This window comes from Corythoichthys intestinalis, chromosome 3 (assembly GCF_030265065.1).
Source record: "Corythoichthys intestinalis isolate RoL2023-P3 chromosome 3, ASM3026506v1, whole genome shotgun sequence".
Taxonomy (NCBI): domain Eukaryota; kingdom Metazoa; phylum Chordata; class Actinopteri; order Syngnathiformes; family Syngnathidae; genus Corythoichthys; species Corythoichthys intestinalis.
The window spans coordinates 18,661,470-18,684,353 of record NC_080397.1 but is presented as its reverse complement, the minus strand read 5'-3'; the positions used below and the strand labels follow the sequence as shown (position 1 = coordinate 18,684,353).

Here is a 22,884-nt window from a genome sequence, read left to right as displayed (position 1 = left end):
GCCAAAGTATTCCCATACCAGCGATTTCGTTTTTGTTCAGGAGTTTCACCTCCTCCAGCCATCGTGTAGTACAGCTGACTCACTGACCCTGAGCAACAACCGGTGGAGGAGGGTTGAGCCTTATAGCTGCAAGTGAGGGATTTCTCCATGCATTTTTGGGACAGAAAAAATAGGTAATACCTTAGGGACAATATGACGGAAAATTTTTGAGGTTTTGAAATCTTGACGTTTTCCTACCACAGTATACCTTGAAACCAGTAATTGGCACATGTCTCATTAGTAACAGCATAATAACAATAGAAGAAGCCTTGATGAATGTGCTTTCTCAATTTTCAGAGCTTTGGGACACTTAAAGGGCTTGCATAAGTGGTATCTCGAAGCAGAATCAACACACACTCCATTTTCCCACCAAAATTGGAAGAGCTTTTTATGGCTGCTACAATCTCCCCTTCCTCCTTAAAATGCGCAAATCCCTCGCTTTCTTGTGCAACCAAAAAAAAAAAAAAAAAAACCATCCCTTTAAAGTGCAGACTATTATTCTCGTCTACGAAAAGCCTCACTCCAATCCATTTAAACTGGCAAGGTTGGCAATGAATTATTATGATTTATTTCAATTGGTCGAGATAAATGTTCAATCGATTCAAACTGCGATTGAACGATCACTGCCAGCGCTCCCAGTTCAAATGAATTAGAAGTCTTTTCGCCATCAGTGGTAGCGAATTGAGTTAAACATCCTTTGCAGGATACTGTTTGTTGCTCAGTTGGAGACATTGTAACTCTGAAAGAATTCCAAAAATGCAGCGGTTCATTGGATGAGCTGCTGAGTGCAGCAAATCATATTACATCTGCAAACTCAGTGGATGTTTGTCAGCAAAAAAGTAGTTTTGAAGATAATGTTTTACTGATTGCCAAATTTAATGGCCGCACAACCGCGAGTGGATGAAAATTTAACTCTTATTGGCTCAAATTTTAAGAGCAAAATACAGTCATTCAGACCCAGTCCAGATCTTCTTTTGAATTTGCATGGTTGACAGTCCCGTTTAATAAAATCCTTAAAGTGCACCAGCTACTGTGGCTCTCTTTGCCCACATGGAAGGGGATGATTTGATTATTCATTCACTTGACTTTGTGGTTCTGAAGGTCACTCCTTCTAACTCAAACTTTGTCTCACAACACAAAGCAGAAAGCGTTGGTGTGTAATTTACTTGTAAATAACTTGTAAATCGGGCGGTCATATGCCATGGGACTGTACATGCACTTTAAACACATTAGGTCCTGTTCAGCCAAGACAAGATGATTAAAACAAATGTGGTAGGACATGCAAATATAAGTGGGAATATGAGGGAGGCCCTGTCATGTGCTCAACAAGCATCAAGGATAGATGCAACAAGTATTTTAGGGTTGTATTATCCCCTAAAATATTTTTCAAATGTGATGGTAGACTTACTGTAGGTTTTTAGTATTTCCATAGTCAGGGAGGCAAAACCCAGGATCAGAATTGGACCACAATTTTAAAATGTATGAAAAACAATGATTGTAGCTGAAGAAAAGGGCATCTCAAAGAAGCCCATTTGTAGGCCTGCACTGAGTCTGGTTTATTTCATTCCATGGGGATGGGCACCAATGGGCGCATGGTAATGGAAAGCCTTATGAAGATGGAGTGATCCGATAAGCAACAGTGATACCAGGGAAACCAGGTACCAATCTTGACTCTCTTGCCTCCAATCCCTAATCTAACTGAGAGAGAGAATGGAAGGGGATGTGTGAGGATTGTAACCATGGTTACCTATTAGCTGTGAGACTTGTGACACAGGGAGAGGTTTAGAGAGAAAAGGCCAGCCGTTGTTTTGCATCCGCTACGGAGCAGAGGAGGAGCTTAGGTGAAAACTAGGCCTGCTGCTGCTCCTTGAACATTGTAATTCTTTCATACTTTTACATTTAGCCTCATTCTGATTGTCCCCATCGTTGCTGAAGCCGTGGAGGCTTGAGCGACTTGCGGCGGCGGAAAGCCGAATAATTCAAATAGAAGTAAAAAGAAAAAGAATGCTGATTTCCCCTGAGTGTCACTTTTAACTAAAAGCAAGCATGCTTATGGGGAGGTGGAATACGGTGCACCCGCTCGCTGAAGACCACCAGTCCTCTTGAAGTCTGTTCAGTGGAAGGAAAAACATTGCAGCAAGCCAGGAAGTAAGTGTCCTTTTGCATCAACCTCGCTTACCCCCCTTCTTTATGTGCGTGATGTCCATACACCGAGCTGTCCACCCCTTTCCATTCACCTCCATCACACTCATCCAACCCCCTTTTCTCTCCTTTACATTGCACCTTCAGACCCCCTGCCTCCATTAACCTGCCTCCACCTTCTCCCGTCTGCCCGATCCACCCACTAATTTCACCCTCTTTCTGTCAAAAAGCCTCCTTTCACTTTCATTCTCCCCATTCTTCCTCTCTATCCTATCCACGCTGTAATTTCACCCCGGATGTCAGCATTCCCCTTGTTCTTTGTCACTCAATTTTTTTTTTTAAACACTCCACCTTCTTTATCCTCCACACAGTCTTATCGCGGCCTATTCCTCTGTGCCTGTCTGCTTCATTAAAATATTCAGAATAAGCGACACAGGCTTTCTGCTTATGTGCCAGTCGAAACCTTTGGTGACAGGAAGCCCCTTTGGATTGCACACCATCTCGATGGCCTAACTGAGATGAGAGCACATCGGACAGTCAATTGCATCTGTACAAAAATTATGTCTGTGTAGATTCTAAGTCGTGCAGATAATCTGCCATGGTTTAATCAAGGCAAATTGAGTTTCTTGATTGTATCTTTATACAAAGGCCTCTTCAATTTGAAATTTTGGATTGAGAGGTACTGTTTATTTACTATATATTAAACATGTTTTTTCCCCCAAATAACTTAAAATAAAATGGTGGCACGGAGGAAGAGTGGTTAGCACATCTGCTCAGTTCTGATAATCAAGGGTTCAAGTCCTGCATGGAGTTTCCATTTTATTTTTTTGGTACAATCTACAATATATTTCTAGATACATGTATACTTTAATGAAATATATCTTTTGTTATCATTGATTTAACATTATAAATGAATTAAAATTACAAAAAAATGTGAAAAATTTGATATAATGATTGAACTCACCAAAGCTCTTATCTTCCAAAGCATTTATAAAGCTCATCTGTGCATTTTAGGGGGATTTGGCCAGTCAATTAACTCCAGAGTGCCACATTTTGGGTTACATTTTGCCTGAGAACGTGAATTTCACTGCGATCCTCTGTGTCCTTGCGCCCCAAAAATGGTGAGCTTTGGGAGCCCGCACGAACTGCCTGGAGCCTCCATGCTGGAGGTTTTGGTGGTGATCGAAAACGTTCACACTCTTTCATTCCACATGTTCATTAACAGTTTATCTGTCCATTGCAGCTCAATAAATGACACAATCTGCCTTAGAGTGCCACATTTTGGACTAAAAAGCCCAAGTTATGCTTCGCCTGACACAAGAATTTCTCAATGACTAGATCGCGGCAAGTTGAGAGGCAGGTTCATGCTTCTCACACCACCTCAACGTGCCCCATTTTGGCCATTAAAATCCCAAATTAAGTTTCATCTGATAACCAGTATTCCACTCTGGCTATATGGCCAAACTCTGGCGGCCACAAGAGCGCGCATATTATCTTAGAAGTCCAGGGTCATAATTAATCGTGTTTCCCAAAAAATTGACGGCGTGAAAGGGGGATTATGTTAACGTTGTTATTAACGTGCTAACTGACAGCATTAGTTAAAACCCATTCCTGTAAATTTCAGTCCTGTTAGTCAAATGAGGAGTTTCCGTTCAAAAACAATTACATGAAAACGAGGATGCTTTTGATTGGGTAATAAACATTTTGACTTTTTAAATGCGGTAACACTACTATTAGACATAATTTCGCAACATTAACATGTATTGTAATGTGACCGGGAGTCTAGTAAGAATATGCCTTCTCAGATATAGCAGCTTTCAAACATGACAACCAAAGCTGGGACACTTTTTTGGCTGCCCTCTAAAACCAGATTGAACAATTACATGTTCTAAATAACAAGGATAATATAAACGAAAAGAAGGAAACATATATGCCGACGAAGATTTTCCACTAGTTTTGAGATCTGGACACTGGCTAGGCCTGATGACACATGTAGCTTCTCACTCCCTGAAAAACTATAATTGGCCATTTTATAGATCATAAGATTTGTCAGTATAGTAGTATCGTGACAGTCCTAGTTGTAGTAGAGGAGGAAAAAGAAATAGCTTAGATAACTTGATTGAACTGGTCAATTACAGTTGGAAACTCTTCTTGTAATTTTGTCTGTGGTGAATAAATTGGGAGGCACATTATGCGAATGCGCAACAGTAGAATTGCTCCTCTTGTCATGTCCAGCAACAACACTCGCTGCAGGTAGCGTCCCTAATTGACTATGATTCTGTTTCAATTCAAAATGACAGTCTGTGGCCCAACTCTGTTTTGCCTGCACATGCATTTGTGATTGTAACTATTAAGCAGACGAGTAGAGACCCAGACCATATCCTGAATAAGAAACCACGCAAGAACCCTACCAGTGAATTCCACACAACTTTCAGCAGCAAATAATTAGGGCTTTGCTTATTTGGCCTGAAACTGGGCCAGTATTGGTGTGCGCTACCAGACTTTGGATGGTTTAGGTGTACCTAATGAAGTGACTAGTGAGAACGAAGCCTGCCCAAGTTTAAGGCAAAGACATATAGTTTGAACCATGATGACATTGGTGGCTTTGCCCTACTTGTGATGCTCTCCCACAGGAATTTGTCGCCTTTTATCTCAGCTTGAGCATCCATCTTACCAAATGTCTTTTTAATTTAGTAGTTAAGCCACTCCATGATGCTCCTTCTCTCTTTCTCACACACACACAAAGATGCGTATGCACACACACCCTTGGCAACCGACAACGTGCGAGATGAGCCAAACACATTCGTGTCTCTATAACGATTAAGCAACCTTCATTTAAACCTTGTGCACCGCAAAGCTGGTGATCAATTAGCGTGATTTACTGTAGCTGATCTGGACATTGCCAATGCACGGTAAACGGGGCTTTCATGTCCTACTGTAGGGAAGACCTTCCTTCATGGCACTCGAGGGACAACTTGTGGCAGAATAAACAGTCATTTGGACCCACGTCTCCCTCTGCTGCGACTCTTTCCATGAAAATAAGCGGCTTGAATCAACGCTCTGATGACACGTGGCCATCTGTTGTTGTGTTAAGTGTGTTAGGGCATGAAGCAGAGTGGGGAAAAAACACAATTGCTGATTCCTTTTAAATACAAAGCTGATACAAATACACACACACGCGCAAAGAAACAGACACCTCCCTCATAGTCCCAAGAGTCGGCCATCCTGAAATAGCCGAGTGCAGGCCTTTTCAGTTTGGACTTCATAGGGGGAGCTGGCTGATCAAATAAATAATAGACAAAAGGCAGAGGGATAGTGATGGTGCGCCTTTTCTCTGACACAGCGTGGCACACCTCTGAGGAACCTCTGAATCCCTTCCATTCTCTGCACACAGGGAGAGAGGAGCGATAGATTAAAACTGCATGGCAGACACTGCTAAAAATGAATAGGGCTAAAAATACTCTCCTTTTCAGGCAGACATGAAAGGAAACTGCCTTTCCTCTGTCCGGTATTGAGCAGCCATTGATTCCCTGAGACAAAAGGGTACACCTCCTCAAAGAGGTAAGAAAAATAGCAATCATACAGGCAATTATTTTCAAATGCGCCTGCAGCGGCCGATAATGTCAGCGCGCTTCTTCTCTTCCTAAATAAAAAGGAGGCGCTGGCAGGCGTCAGGAGCTGCAGACGTGCTGCTGAATGAGGGTTCGTTCGTCTTCGGCTTACATCATTTGCTAGCATGACACGGTGCCCCATGCAGCGTAAGGCATAGCAGGCCAGGCCTGAGGGAGCCAAAAGCCAGGAGAGATAGTGAAATAAATATTGATTCATCTGGCAATCGGCAGAACTAGGATCGGGATGACAAGTGGATGGACATCCAGTGGCCACAGCAACCATCAATGAGCCACCATGGACCAGCAATGGCAGCAATGAGTATCTATAGTTGCTCCCTCTACAGGCACGTACTTCACACTGAGGCCTATTCATTTTGATGAGAGGCATTGGAAGAAGCAGGGGAGCTTAAAAAGAAAGTCCTCTGCTCAGCCGAACTCTATGCACCATACTGAACTACTCTTCTGTACTGAGTCACAATCTTCACTGGCACAACTTCAAAGTGGGTAGGGGGGTCGGGAGGCAGCAACAAAGGGAGAATGGCGGCCAAGGGGAGATGGACTCACTGGCGGAAAATAAAAGAGGGTTGCACAAAGATACAGTGAAACTTAGACATTTGTAATTGCAAACAAAAGTAGAAAAGCCCACCAATCCACAACATATGCATCAGACTACTGTGATTGAAAAATCTGAATCTGTCAGATAACTCCAGTCCTGAAGACAATAACGCAAACCACTTTACTAGAAAAGGGTTTCTCGGTTTACAATTATTAGGTTGACTATGTCAGGTTTATTGTTTGTTTGCAGTTTTTTTTTGTTCTTGGTTTTTGATACAAAAAGATATTTACTTCACTTTATATTTTACAGTATTTATTTCATACTTTATGGATTACAACTAATCTATTCTGTGTTACTGTATATTTTTGTGTAAATCTAGCATGTATTTTGAGTCACTACTGTATGTCTCATACTAATTTTATTATTTGTACTTGTGCTGTAGTAAGGGTGATCAAAAACTATTGTTTTGTTAATATGTGGACGCCAAAAAAATTAGCAAACTGCTTTGGCATTGGCTAAATAAAACAACAAATGGACTCCGGTACTTAACAGTTATAGGCCAATAATAAATGGACTCCGATACCTAACAGTTATGGGCCAAAAATATGAAGTAATAAAAGAAAAACTTTAGGTGTGGTGGCCCTGCACAGACTCTGTCAGTCACTGTCCACCACTTTTTCACTGGCAAACAAGGGAGTGCAAGGTATTATTTTTTATTACCAGTTAAGCTGTAGTTCTATGTATGCTACTCTTATACAATTTAGCTGGTCACTTTTTGGGAGTGTCACTGTACAGCCGCCAGAAAATGTAATATAATGGTAATGATAGAAATTGCTTCCTTATGAAACTCAAAATGCCAGCGTGTAACAAACAGGCAGTCTGTATTTTTTCAAGAAGTGTCCATACTTGTTTGGTGACACATTAACAGGCCATATGCTGTATACTAAGCCTGCACAATATAGTGATCCCTCGTTTATCGTGGTTAACGGGGACCAGAACCCACTGCGATATGTGAAAAACCACGAAGTAGTGTCACCCCCCTGAAATATATTTCTTAATGTGTTCAATGTATTTATTCAGATTTAGCACTGGAAAGATATATATAAAGACATGTTTTTTTAGTTTTTCCCCAAAATATCATTAAAAAAACCGGGTGTATATATGTATATTGTATATACATAGGTGTATGTGTATATATAGCGGAAAACACAGACAAGGCTGAAAAAGCAGTCTCTGCTCTCGCAACCCTCTTTAAAATAAACTGCTGTATTTTATGCCAAAAGAACTGTTGTGTTTGATAGAACAATATGTCTATATGCTATGCGCATTCATGGCACAATAAGCCCCTGAACTATTTTTAATTTGTCCGTTTTACCCTAGAAGCCCCTATTTACAAACGTCGCGCAACCACTTTTGTTTCAACCTAGCCATAAAAAGAAGGTAAGTAATCGTATTTATTATTCAAAATGTTCTGTCATTTTTAGCTTAGAATCATTAATTGATGTCTAATATTTGGTTTAAAAATAGAAAAACGACTTTAAAAAATTATTCACTCGCGTATTTTGAACTTTTAAACAAATTAAATCACAATGAAAAAATTGACGTCTGTAAAATAGTCATGGATATCTACCTCATAACTATTGCTTAATTGTATTTTTTACGTCACTGTCACATTTCCCCAACATTTTAACTGATAAATAATCGATCCAACGAAGAAAAATTGAGAAAAAAAAAAAAAATGTTTACCGTATTTTTCGGACTATAAGTGTAAGTGGTATTTCCTTTTCGATATGGAGCAGCTGTAGGAGTGAAAAACAAACTACAGACAGGGGAATTGAAAAGCAAACAACTACGGTAGGAGTGGGATATGGAAAGGATTCAAATCGATTGTTGAAAATGCAATATGGAAACCTTTGTCGGCTTCGCTGAATGTAAACGAATGTGGCGCTTTGGTCTCACACGAGAAATATATTTAACAAACTTTTCCAGCGTTATTTCGTTGTGTAAATGCATTTATAATGATCATAAAAATATGTACACTATTTAAAAGCTGAGAAAACTTTTTTTTTCTGCCAACTCGAGGAGATTAAAACAAATGTCAAATCCACTATCCGCCTGTTAGAACAGACATGCAAATATAAAAGATATAAATGTTTATTGAATATCCATCTTACAGTCTTGTTTAACTGGGAGAATTCGTTACAAAAGACAAGCTTTAATTTGTTGTCATTATGCATATATGCACCGGCATCGTCACAAACGTGATCACACAAAACGCAACCATGCATCGCATCCCCGCATTTCCTCCTTCTCCTGAGTCCTCACAAATCAAACATAAAATTTGTTTTTTTTTTCCAGGCTCGTGCCTACAAATAAAACATAAAATTCTTTTTTCGGGCCCGGGCCGCTTCAGGCTTTAATACCCGCGGCCGGTCGAGTTAGGCTGGATTTTTTAGGCCTGATCCAACTTCTAGCGTCATGTAGTATTAGCATACCATAGACCTATTCAGCCTTGTGTTCTCTATTGTAGTTTAAATTGCCTTTCAAGATGACACGTCTGTTCTTGGTGCTGGATTCTATCAAATAAATTTCCTCCCAAAAATGCGACCTATACTCCGGTGCAACTGAAATATGTTTTTTTCCTTTTCATTGCGCATTTTTTGGCTGGTGCGACTTATACTCATGTGCGACGTATAGTCCAAAAAATATGGTAAAAGGGTAAATATATGAAAATGAAAATCTCGATTACTCCTTGATGTCTGCGATTTTTGCATCGCGACCCTTGTTATATTACCATGTTTCACCCACAAAATCCCCCAAAAATCTAGCTGTGGCCATTCAAGGCTGTGTCATGACACTCGGTGATACATGCTCCATGGAGTTTTTGGATCAAAAAGAGGTAAGTACGTGATAATGTCTCGTTAAAATCATGGCGTCTTTATTTATGCTCTCACGTGTGCTCACCTCCATTTAGGGTTTTGCTGTTTAATTTGTTTTTTTTAAATGCCCTCCTGTTCAAAATGTTTCTTCCCCCAGAGAATTGAAATTCTAAGCTTTACAATGATGTATCACATATGCATAAAGGATAAGTTTGAAATTTGGCCAAATTGGGGGTCTTACAACGGAACTTCAAGTCACCTGAGTGTTTTCCGTCATATATAAATATATATATTTGAATAAATGGTTTTTAAGCACTTAAAATGTAATAATTATGATAAGTTTTAAACACGTTACTGTCCCACCGGATTATTGTTAAACGGGAATAAAGCAGAAAAATGCTTGGCTTTATTAAATACTTCATTGAGTGAGTCCACTCAAATCCAAAGCTGCTCAATTACACACAGTGAGTTGCCACAGCAAATGCTTAACAAGTTAAACAAACAATGGTTGACGCATGCAGCACTTTGAAGCTCGGTTCTCTAGCAACATCAAACATCAACCTCTGTCAATCATCGTTAACTTTAATAGCAACTCCAGTGCACTCACTGGCTGAACAACAATGAGCAGGGAGGGAGAGTAAGACTACGTGATCGACTCAGGACTGCTTTTTTGTTGTTGTTTTTTTGTAATTGAAAAAAAAAATCCGCGATGGACTGAAAGTGCGAAGTTTGAAGCACGAAGTAGCTAGGGATCATCACTGTATACCGTTTGAACATCGCAATTGCAACAAGCGCATGCACAATAGTCATACCAGAGACATGGCTTCCTGGATCCACCCATCTTCATCATACACAGATAAACCACCTTAGCCTGGACTAAACGGTACTATAGGAATACGAGAAATGTCCCGATTGCATATTTTTGCACCTTAGTCCGAGTAACCTGATTTTGAGAATATGCCGATACGGTCCTGATTCTTTGACGCTCACGCTGCCGAGAACAGCCTCTCACTTACACAATGAATGAGTTGGCACAGCCCCATTCAGACTGTGCACCAAGCTTAACGATGATTAACACTTTTGTGCCTTTGATCGTCGAGCTACCGAGGCGCCTCAGGCCAGATCAAAGACACTGACCTGTCAATCATCGTTACCTTTTAAGTACCAAACCCCAGCTGCACCAGTGACCAAGAAAAACAGTTTGGTCGCACTCCTTAGCAGGACAGAGGGTGAGAAGCTGTACGAGCATGAAGCAGAAAAACATTTTTAAAATTAAAAACCCAATCCTTTTCACCTGACTCTGATCCTCTAAGAAATGGCGCAATCTGCCCGATTTCCGATCATGTGATCGGATCGGGACATTTCTAATGAATACAATGAGGTCATAATGATCCACAAAAGTCTTCCCAAACAGAGTTATTCAAGTCATCTGGTGAAAATTCTTCTAGTTTTAATATCGCAATACGTATATCAAAGCCCCAGAAAGTCGCAATATCAGTTTTTTCCAATATCGTTCTGTCCAATTGTATACATATACCTGTAGGTATTAACAACAGTGACGACAGTGTTGTAAAGTTTCAGTGTAGCGGTGTGAAGCGAATTACACTTCATTGTTGAATAAAGTTCTCAGTATCCGCATGTTATAGAACTAATCATCTGGTGACAAAGCCTCACTTCAAATTACTGCCCCTTTTTTGCGTTGCCAATCCATGTTCACCGCCACTGGTATGAAACAGAGGGTAGTGGCGTTGAACTAGCCAAAGCTAATGATGAAGCTAAGCCTAAAAGTCTTCCAGCACTGAAAATGCACTTTTTGGGCCGTTTGAGGTGATCAAAATTACTGAGACTCGTGAATTTGTGGTGGCACAAGACAACGGCGCATTGGCCCCAGGGCCATTTTTAATGTCGGATCCGCCATGTACTACAGGTCACACAAATTCTAGGCGGTTCTGCAAAAAAACTATCCAGTAAACCTGATCAAAACATGCAGTACCTTATGCTTTTTCCACTTGGCTGAGGGAATAACAAGAGGGCTGCATCCTTTTAGTCCTCTCTTGGAGCTTCTATTAAAGTCTTCATACATAGTTTACCACACGCAAGATTGCTTACGCCCCAGTTTTCTAAAGTTAACAGTCCGAGAGAGGTAGAAAATGGGAGCAGCAAAGCATGGATAAAGGTAGGAGGATGGACCACGAGCACTGGGGGATGAACAAATGAATAGAAAAAAGTAGGCAGAGCGGAGAAAGCTCTTGCTCACCCTGCCTGAACCGACCGCTGGTATGCAGCAGAGAGAAAAGCCCTGCGGTCCAAGCCTCAAGGCTTTGAGCCCACGCTCGGCCTATCAGTTTAAGATCAAAAAGAGCTCGCTTTAGCAAGACATATGGGCTGAATAATGCATTTGCTTTTATTTCCACAGGCCTGTACCATGCCAAGTGGCAAGAAAAAAAGAGGATGACATAAATATGGGCATGCTATAAGGTCGTTTTTAGCAATCCATTGGTGTGCTCAAATAAGTGTGCTCAGGGTCCAGTGTTATGTTTTCTCCATCAGGTCGGCGGTGTCACTCATGATGATTGGCCAGTCAAACGGTGGCCTGTAGCGTGATGGGAAATGGGCTTGTGTGATGTCTCATTTGAATAGTCTGACAGCCCACAGCCTTGTAATGAATTATAAATTTGAGGTGGGCGCAAGTTTCCTCGCAAAACTGCAAAGAAAAGGTGAAGCACAAAGTCAAGTTCAGTCAGAATGAAACCATGCGTGCAAGCCTGCTGGAGGCTGGACTCCTTGTCCCCAGACAAAGACATAACTTCACACAGGAACAGGTAATTATAACTGAATGTGCATATCATCCATTGAATCAGGTTCTCCATTTTGTCTGAAGATGACTGAAAAAAAATTGTGTACTAAATCATCGATCCATTTTCTATGCCACTTATCCGCATTAGGGTCACGGGTGTGCTTGTAGACCACGAATGAAAAGCAAGGTAGACTGGTCGCCAGACAGTTGCTGTTGTATTAAATCATGTAAAATTTGATATAGCGCTTTGCGATAGCCTCTTTTACAAAGGGATCTTCCAATATTTTCACATTAGCTTCAATAAAAGATACAGCATTTATCTGCTCAGTCTTTCATACAGAACTTGCCTGTTCTAATGTGACATATAAAATACTTATATGCAATATTGCTTTCAAGGTCAACGGGGCTGTTTAAGTCAATGTCAGATGTTGAACCACACAGCACAGTCTGGTATTTACTAGGGGTGTGCCATCTTAGGCACCTCACGATTCAATTCAATTACGATTCAGGGTGCTACGATCCGATTATTAAACGATGATCGCGGTATTGACGATGATCGCGGTTATCACTATTATTGCTATTATCACGATTATCGATGCATCATACATTACTACTTAATACTTAGCCAAACAAATTTATGTCCATTATTCATTCAAAATATCCTAATGATTCAACGGGAACGATGGAAACATGCTCATACAACATAAAGCTACCCTTAAGCTGCTTTTTTAATTTTTTTTTATTTTTTACAAAAAAGTGCAAAAACATTAACCATTTTAAAGGGAGTACTTATTTCTCCCAACAATACAATACCATTTACACAGGTGGAATGAATTCCACATTTTCTGGAAACAAAGTGTCTTTAGATATGATTTCTTTTAACCAATACACTTTGTTTTCACAGAATTCTGTACTATTTCGGATGTTTGTAGTGTTAACGCTGTACTTAATCGTGGTTTTACACGTTCTGCATATGAAATACACATTAGCAAATTAGCTAATTAGCTTAGCGCTTGGCGCTAACAATTAACATCTCAAAAACATCAACAATAAAGGCTAAACAGTACAAGAGGGTTCGTGTACTCACCTCTTATAGATGCACATGGGTCTTAGCATCACACTCAGGACATTTTTCAATTGAAATGCCTTAAAGTGCCTGTGACACGAAAAAGCATGTTTATTTCATAATACACGCGGTATTTTATGCCCCTGAATGATATGGGCCGCTTGGATGTGTGTGGAAGCGATCGCTATTTTTATTTGGTTTTTTGAATCCCGCGCCATGAAAATGAGTGACTTCCGGCTTCGGTCTTGCATTGAGGAGGAGGGCGCTGTGACGTGTACGGTAGAAGACGTCCTCTTCACGCTACAGTGTACAGTTGTGTATGAGGACGAAGGATTCAGCTGATTTTGCGGATTAATACGTTTATTTTTCGCATCACGCCAGCCAAACGGCTGCAGAAAAATCATTCTGTATGAGGGAGAGGCGTATGCACCTTTTGGGAGTTTCAAAAGGTTCCCATTCACCGTGGATATTTACTGTGGGACCACTGGACTTATGAGGAAGTGAGAAAACATCTTGTTTTGTATTATGTCAAATACGAATACAGCGATTACAAAGTAAACACTACAAACTTCCTTTAAATGAAGGACTACTTACGTTTGATCATCGATAGGCATGTAAAAAGCTCTCCTAATGCTAATTAGCAGCAGCACGTTAGCTGCACAACAAATCCAGCCACCCTCCTCCGGGGAACGAACTGTAAATTGCTCTCCGCCGGGCGGTTTGCCGATCCACTAAGACAATCGACAACCGGGTCGTCATGTCAAATAATCCAGGATAGTTATGTGTGATTTTCCACTTCGAAGACTTTGAAACATCACTCGGTTCGGGTTAGCATGTCGGCTAGCTGTCACGGCTTCTGGTTTGTTTACATTTTCCGAAGCCGGGGAAGGGAAATGACATATGTCCGATTTAGGTGTCATAAAATATCGTTCGGGAGGTGCGACAGTAAAGGTGAAGTCGACATTTTTGACCATTATGGAGTAATTTTGCCATGTCGTCCTGAATAAATGCATTTTTATTATTTCATATTCCATTCAGCACAAGACTGTTATTTGTCATGAACATGCCATTTATTTAGCAATTGGGGAAAATACTTGGATAAAAAGAATATCCTGTAAAAATATTGAAGTAAAGAGACAGAAACAATGACTTTTTGCCGTTCTCTTCGTCGCGTTTTCCTCGTTGTGAATAGTTTCCCCTCGACGAGCTGACTGGTCCTTCTCAAGCCATTTATATAGCTATTGGGGAAAATACTTGAATAAAAAGACTATCCTGTAAAAATATTGAAGTAAAGAGACAGAAACAATGACATTTTGACGCTCTCTTCGTCGCGTTTTCCTCGTTGTGAATAGTTCCCCCTCGATGGGCTGACTGGTCCTTCTCAAGCCATTTATATAGCTATTGGGGAAAATACTTGGATAAAAAGAATATCCTGTAAAAATATTGAAGTAAAGAGACAGAAACAATGACATTTTGCGGCTCTCCTCGTCGCGTTTTCCTCGTTCTAAATAAATCCCCCTCAATGGGCTGAATAGTAAAACTGATGAGCCCAGTCTACCGCTGACGTCATCCACCTGTTGGGGACGCTAAAGCCCTATAATGGTAGGCGTGGCTAACCGGCAGATTAAAAAACTAATTTCTCATCATCTGTGCTTTTCTAAATTGTTGTATATAGTCGAATCGTGTCAAAATATGATTCTAATTCACATAATAATGCCATTTAAGACTTTTTTTCTCGTGTCATATGCTCTTTAAAAGTACTGCTGGACATCTGAAAGACAAGGTGCAACGAACTATCTTCCCTTCTTGCTCTAAAAAATAACTTGCGCACAAAAGCGCGACCACCGGGTTGCGCTTTTGTAACTACCTCTCTCATACACAAATGTACAGTATTTTCCAGTCTTTTAAAAAGGAGTAAGTCTCTCTCTCAGTAACCAGCAGCATCCATCATAACGTGCGCCCGCCTGTTAACAGTGCCCGGCGGCAGACGTGTCTTGAATTTCGTTCTGCTACGAGCGGCTGCCATAAAATTATGAGGGAAAAACACTGTTTTTGAACCTTTAAGAATCATAATCGAATCGTCACGTGTCAAATTGCGATGCATGAAATAATCAATTTTTTGGAACTCCTCTAGTATTTACCGAACTTCGGATAACAAGAACATGAAAGACATCAGACAAACTCTGTTACAGGTCTGCCGGCATATTGACCCTATTATTTCGTCATCTTTTTTGTTAATATTAGTTCTTTACTATGACAACTGCGTTGCTCAAGTGTGAAATGCTTCCAATTTTCCATAATGTGTGTGGCACAGGGCCACTCTCTTGCTTGGCCACTCGTCTTCACATCTTCTGCTTGCGATTGCTGCCATTAGGTGGCCCCAGTAAACAATTTAACCTCTCAGCAGGCAAAAAAAATCAGCAGTCACACCGTCTTATCCACAAATTTAATTTAAAAAAAAAATGCAGTTGACGAAAAAACTCGTGGGCACTTATATGTGCTTTAAAGGAGACTGAATAATCAGACTCTAGTATAGGTTCAATCCCTTGACAGTAACGTTATACTTACTACACATTGTGAGATAAATTCAAGCTTAACATTATAATGGAAGTATTTCTGAATAGGTTATTAAAATGTGAATTGCTTAAATTACCCGTAAATCACGTAGCAAAGCTAATTTGATTTGGCACCAATTGTGTAGATTTGGTAAAACTTCTCTTGCATTCTATGGTGCAAAATAGGGGCGTGACAAAATATCGAAATGGTGATATATCATGATACTTTGCATCCCAAAAGGTTCTCGATATGCTCATGCCAAGAATTGAGTTATCGTTCTAAAAAGGTGTCAATGTTTAAATAAATAAATAACAAGTTGCTACCAAAATCTTCCACCATAATAGTGTCTCAGTTAACTCTTTAGCTGCAATTGACGGCGCTCCACGCCCAATGCATTAAGAGTGGGACGGGCGAATGAAAGTTCATTCATTCGAAACCAGAGCATTCATAGTCACTCTTTCCGGTTTTCGAGGCATTTACAGATCACTTTTTGTTCATTTTAGGGCATTTACAGGTCACAGGTCAGAACGGGAAGTTCCCAGGTCACTTCCCGTTCTGTAACACAAAATCAACAGGAAGTAACCCATAAAATGCCCCAAAATCAACCGGAAGTGACTGAAAATCAACAGGTAATGACCTGAAATGGTCCAAAATTACCTTGTTGCCTGGCATTGGCTGCCACTGACGGCCCTAGAAGTGGGCGGGTCCAGTTTGACATGGGAGGGGTTAATTTGCTGCCACCCCCCCCATTTCAAATGGATTGGACGTCTACTAGTGCAGAGGTCCCCAACCTTTTTTGGACCACGGACCGGTGTTATTTGGGTCTTTTTTTTCACGGACCGGTGTTCTGACAAATTTTGCAACCCATCAAAAATTGCAATGATGCGGTTCTGCGCATGCGCGTAGCGTTAAACATAGCCGCAAAATACGCAAATGCAGCGATTCCAAAGTAAACACTACAAACTTTCTTGAAAGAAAGGAATATTAACTTACGTTTGATCATGGAAGGACTTGTCGAAAAGTTCTCCTCAGATTCATCCTGCCATGTAAGCTGCACACAACAGCTGCACACCGCGCTCACCATTAACGACTTCGCCTTGTCGTTAAACATTAATTAAGAAGCCCGCTTCACAAAGATACGATGTTGGAAATTGTAGCAGGTTTTTCAATGCTCTTGGCGCGATGTCAGGATATTCCAGAATGACTTTAATCCAGAACCTCGGTAGAGTTGTTGTCTCGAATGTACGTTTAATAAGGTCCCCGTCATTTGCGATCTCTCTGTTTATTCACAAAAGGGTCACGAATCCACTCCTTCGCAGTTCGTGGGTCTTCGAGATTGTAGGCTCGTCAGGTGCCCTTTTCGCCGTAAAAATATCCTTTTCGCCGTAAAAATATCTCCAAAGACGTCTGCTTTCCAGTTATCTTCGCTCGTGTGGGGGCTAATTATTTCCGGGAACAAATGTGCTGCGCCCGCGGCCTAGTAATACATTATTATCGAGGACAAGCGCACATAGATATATTATATACACAAACAAGATGTACTGCTAGCAGTCCAATCAAAGGACTTCTATGACATCATTGTAATCTATCCCGTAGTATTACATCTAGAATAGACAGAGATATTGGTGTGTTAAGCAGGGGCACAGCGTTAATTCGGCCAGAATGCGGTCGTTAATAAATTATTATTTCTGTGCGGCCCGGTAGCAAATGCGCCACGGACCGGTACCGGTCCGCGGCCCGGCAAATGGGGACCCCTGTACTAGTGTAAAACTTAAAGCAGAAGGATGAAGATGGTTTTTCTGGTTATTGGTTATTTTGTATAATATCCTAGAATGATTACCTGACCAATGTATCGATAATCGTTGTATCGCCATAACGTGAAAGATGTTCCCCCACTAGTGCAAAATATTTTGACCTTTTGACCTTATCCTGTCTGACATAAAGGGTAACAGTTTTTATTTCCAGGCGTTTTCATTTAGCATTGGCTCTTTTTTATTTTTGTCTTTTTAGACACCTATTAATCCACCAGCTAACTTTGTGGGTAGTTGATTGCTTTCCGTTATAATGCAAATCCAGCCACACTTCATTGAAAAGTCAACTTTACACCTAAGAACACATTATCATGTTTGTTGACTAGTTAAGTAATTAGCATTAGCTTCTCATTTCCTACATCCTGTCTTGAGCGTGTTCCATGCATTACGAATTCTCATTTGCCTTCAGTAATAGTAATGATTGCTAAAGTATAGGGTTTTTTTTCTGCCCTAAAGGTAAGTTTAGCACTGCGGAAGGATAGCGATTAACTGCATCAGCCAGCAAGTGCTGCTTGTCACTGGTGTGGACTGCAAACTATATCAGGCTGTCAGCTTAATGCCACTAGCACCCAACATTCCCTGCGGTTGACGAGGAGGAGGAATTTTTCGTTTTTCTTTCATTTTTTTTTTTTTTTTAAACACCTTTGGAGCTGAATGGTGTTTTGGATCTGTCCACAACTAGTATGCACGTCTGATTGGTGAGCTTAGCAGGACAGTAGGAAAACAGGTCGTTGTATGTGTGATATACTGCACAGTAGCTGAGTTAACAAATTATGGGTGAATGAGGGGTGCAAAAAATTAAATAAAACTAGGGCTGTCATACGATTAAAATTTTAATCGAGTTAATCACAGCTTAAAAATTAATTAATCGTAATTAATCGCAATTTAAACCATCTCTAAAATATGCCATATTTTCCTGTAAATTATTGTTCGAATGGAAAGGTAAAACACAAAACTGATATAAACATAACATACAAAGGTACTGTATTGGTTTATTATAATAATAAATCCACAAGATGGCATTAACATTATTAGCATTCTTTCTGTTAAAGGGATCCACGGATAGAAAGACTTGTAGTTCTTAAAAGATAGAGAGATAGGAATATTTTCGTTGTGCTTTCACTAAATGATACTTAGCGACTTAACTGCTCCGCCCAAATGCATGATGGGAAGTTGGGCAACCATGACTGTCAGTGGTGGCTGCAAGTATCATACAGTATGATCTGTGTTGTGTTCAATTAGGCGTGTTAAGTAAAAGAACGTCTCCTGCTCCTCCCAAATGCATGATGGATAGTTGGGCAACTATGACTGTCTGTGGTGGCTGCAAATGTCGTACAGTATGATCTGCGTTGTGTTCAATCAGGCGTGTTAAGTAAAAGAACGTCTCCTGCTCCTCCTAAATGCATGATGGGAAGTTGGGCAACCATGACTGTCAGTGGTGGCTGCCAAAGGTTAAGCCAATAAAAGGCGCGGTCCAATGAACGTCTGTGTCCACTCGCATTTCTCTGCCTTTTCGCTCTCAATGTGCTGAAACGGCGTCATTGTAAACTGTTTGAGGCAACGCATGAATGGGTCATTCCGTGCATGACTTAATTGCGCCAAATATTTTAACATGATTAATTTAAAAAATTAGTTACCGCCCATTAACGCGATATATTTGACAGCCCTAAAATAAACAACTTAAGACATCTAAGGATTCAGTGTCTGTGTTGTTTATATTGAATAGAAACACAGAAAAACAGCAGTTAAATGCAATCTTAGGTTAAAGCCTACCACCATTACCACATTTATTGTTGAAAGTGGCACAAACCAGAGACACTGAAAAACCTTTTTACAATAATTGTCAAAGATAAGTACAATTCTATGTGTACTTCCCCAGCATCCATGTCAGTTTATACTGAACATCAACATTCAAATAGGCTTGAAAATCCCATCTTTTACAGGCAATGTTAAAGAAGCTTGTGATGCTACCTGCAATTGTTGAGGTAGAATATCCTGACACTCTACAGAACACAGAAAAAAGGAGTAACGATGCCACTTTTTGAAGGTGGGAGTGTCAAAATGGGCTTCTGATACTACTTATGAAAGTTAAAAATTGGTTGGATTGGCGATGTAACACTATTCTGTCACACAACCTTTTCTAAAGAACAGCACTGAAAAGTGGAAAATGCCGGCTTTCACAGACAGAACATGGATCTAAAACCTATGGAATCACAGGAGGGCCAAAATTAAAAAATACATAAATGAATATATAAATAAATAAATATAAAGAGGAATAAATGAATGAAAATATAACAGTATATTTTATCATTGACTTACTTTTTTCATTGAAAATCACAAGCGGAAAACACAATGACAATTTTTTTCATTGACGTTTATTTTATTGAAAAACACAAACGAAAAAACAATGGAAAATTCAATATCATTGAAAAACACAAATGTAAAAAACAATGGCAATTTTTTTCTTTGCGTTTGCCTTTTCTATTTTGCTTGTTATTGTCTTTGCCTTTGCTATTGCTTTACCGAAAGGAATAGTCTGTCAATCAAATGGCGTTTGCAAACAGGAAAAGAATTAGTTATTAACGGCAATAAATTTGATTGTCTTGGTGACGGGGTAGTTGGCTGAGGCGACCCATCTTGCCAGTCAGCTGCTTCTCAAAGCAGTTGTGAAAAGGATTTTTCCATATCTCTCCAAATATATGATGAATCAAAAATCACACGATGTAATATTCATGCCAGGGCTTAGGGGGCAGTGCAGTTTTACAAGGCGAAAGAGAATGATGCACTTCCTTGACAACAACCGTTCCGCCATGTTTGCGGTTTTGAATGTTTAATAGCAGTGACGTGCATGCCCAAGGTGACATGTGAGAGTGCTGACGTCATCGGAGCGAGAGCTTTCCATTTATACGGTTGCAGAGCAAGCTCCGAATTGTCAGTCAATCGAATCAGTCGAATTGTCTCGCTTTGGTGGCAAGAATCAAAAGTTTGCGTCTTTGTCTTCCTTTTTCGCCGTCACCATGTAAAGGCGAGGCCATTCCACAACATAATTGTTTAGTCTTGGTGTCACAGCGTCACTATGTAAACGGCCCCTAAAGTAATCAGCTATTGACTACAATTCCTCTTTGTAAAGCCTCTCCTAACGCCATTTGATTGACAGACCTTTCGTTTTGGTAAAAGCAAAGGCAAAAGCCCCTTTCACACACATATCCCGGTGAATTCCTGTGTAAGGTGGCGCGGGATTTACTCGCATCATTGCTTTCACATACGGAGAGATATCAAGGGAATGACGCGGTTTGGACACTTTCACAGACTTGTCCCGTGTTGCTGGCTCGGCGCTTTCTGTGTGGGAGGGTTGCTGGCGCGATTTTATAACCAGGACATTACGTCATTTATAGTTGGCATCGGCTGTCACAATATGTTGGTCAGATTGTCTTTTGTTACAGAGCCAGTTGTGGGAGCGTTGTCGTCATCGTACCAATTCAAGCTCATCAAGAGTGTATTTAAGCCCAGGTGATCCAAGAGAAGGGTGCCAAAATATTAACTTGCTGGACGCCATTCGACACCTTGTACTCTCTAATTTTTTGCATTTGCTAGCTTGTTCATCTACCGCCCTTGTTTTGAAATCCCCTACGTTTTACTGAGTGTATTTGTTTTGTTGTCTATCAGCTCTCTGCCTACCGTTTAGGTTAGTATTATTGATCCCAGTCGGCCTACTGTCATGGACCCATTGTGTTATTCCCCCTTTTTTGCGGTTGAATGTATTTTTGTTTGTATTTAATAAACTCTTGAGTGCATCCCTCCATTGTTTTTCTGCTTTGAGGTACTACAACCTTGTTTCCGCATTTGCAGACCCTAACATTGGCAACAAAATAAACCACACATTTCCAAATATGGTCGACGGACTCTCTTCCTCGGCTCTATGATCCAGTAGCAATTTAATTTCGTTATGTTTTCAGTGTAATTTTGCCATTTCCAGTTTGCTATGTTGATAATTCCCATGTTTTTTACTGCTTTTCGTCGTACTAAAAATAAAGATGAAATGACGATCGGCCCGCCATGATATTTGCGTCATCAGCCATCGTGCCGTGACCAGGGAATCAAACACGTACTTTCACACATGCCTGGTCCCGGGAAAGTCCTGAACATAATACTGAAACACGACTCATTAAAGGTTCGCGTAATCTCCGTGTCAGTCGACCCGGGAAATTGCTTTCACACACAAGGGCTAAATGTTTAAATCCCGGGATTTTAATGGTGTTCAGGTATATGTGAAAGGGGCTAAAGGGCTAAAATTTGCCAGTTTTTTCCATTTGTGATTTTCAATGACAAAAAGTCTATGAAAAAAATTGCCAGTTTTTTAGTTAGTGATTTTTAATGACGAAGTGTAAAAGTCAGAGTAAAAGTCAATGACAAAGTATACTTTTGTTATTTTCATTAATTTATTTATTTTTTCTTAATATTTATTTATGGCACTCCTGCGATTCCATAGACACCAACTGCAGAGCTGACCGTTCCCCCAATTGTCCAATGCCGCAATTTATACAGAAAGTTAACATTGAAAAGGAGAAAAAAAGCGTCGTTTAAAAAAAACATGAATTATTCTTTATTATTCGTTTATATGGGCCCCAACATGGCAATCCCAAATCCCTCTCACTCTTGTGAATGTGTGTGCTTTAACAAGTATTAACACATTATTCAACTACCAGATAATGATACTGAGCCTAGTGCCCCATCTAGCTTTAACTCTGAGGTACTACAGCAGTAGAATGGCAAGTCAGTGTACACGTTTGGGAGGAAGAGTTGCAAAATTCTTGCTAAACCCACATGATGATGCAGTTGACAGATCACGTTTTAAATAGAGAATTTGGCGACAGTAAATACGGGGTCAACTAAGCTACAATACTGTACTTTAGATCTAAACACTGCGTGGAGGTCGACAGTATAGTATATTAAATACATAAAAAACTGAATCTGTTTAAACGCTTTTTTTTTTTTTTTTAACAGTTTCTTACTAAATAGCGTTGGGATACCCCGAATTTGCAAAACACAAATGACTTACCTGTCCACGTCTTCTGTTCGGGGATAATGTAATATTTATTTCCCAGGTGATCTGTCCCGACGTGCTCTCGTACCACTCCGAACGTCCTCCGCAGAGCGCCAACAATTTTGTTCATATTTACAAGAAAACCAGAAGGTTTTAGTTGTCTTGTCGTCTGCTTACCCTTAGCAACCTGCCTGCACTTCTCTGGGGTTGTTTATCTAACTGTTCCGGTAGGCGTGGAAATCGTGAACATACTATTTTCTGATTGGCCAGCTGTCTTTATCTCACCAAGTTTTTAGCCTGTTATGAACTGGTAAGAGCGGGCAAATACTGAGCAAATCGCATTTCGATTGGTTACAAGTCGATTCATTGACCAATCAGCTCAT

General features: G+C 40.3%; 1 protein-coding gene across 1 annotated transcript in view; it reads right to left on the bottom strand.

Annotated features, from left to right (window-relative positions):
* The window catches only part of ndufaf2 (NADH:ubiquinone oxidoreductase complex assembly factor 2), a 50,479-nt gene extending 27,745 nt beyond the window's left edge, over nt 1-22,734 (bottom strand). The window contains exon 1 of the mRNA XM_057831534.1: nt 22,517-22,734. Coding sequence (XP_057687517.1) covers nt 22,517-22,631 — 115 coding nt within the window. The 5' untranslated portion in view covers nt 22,632-22,734. The remainder of the gene's footprint in view (nt 1-22,516) is intronic.
* Between the last annotated feature and the right edge of the window lie 150 nt (nt 22,735-22,884).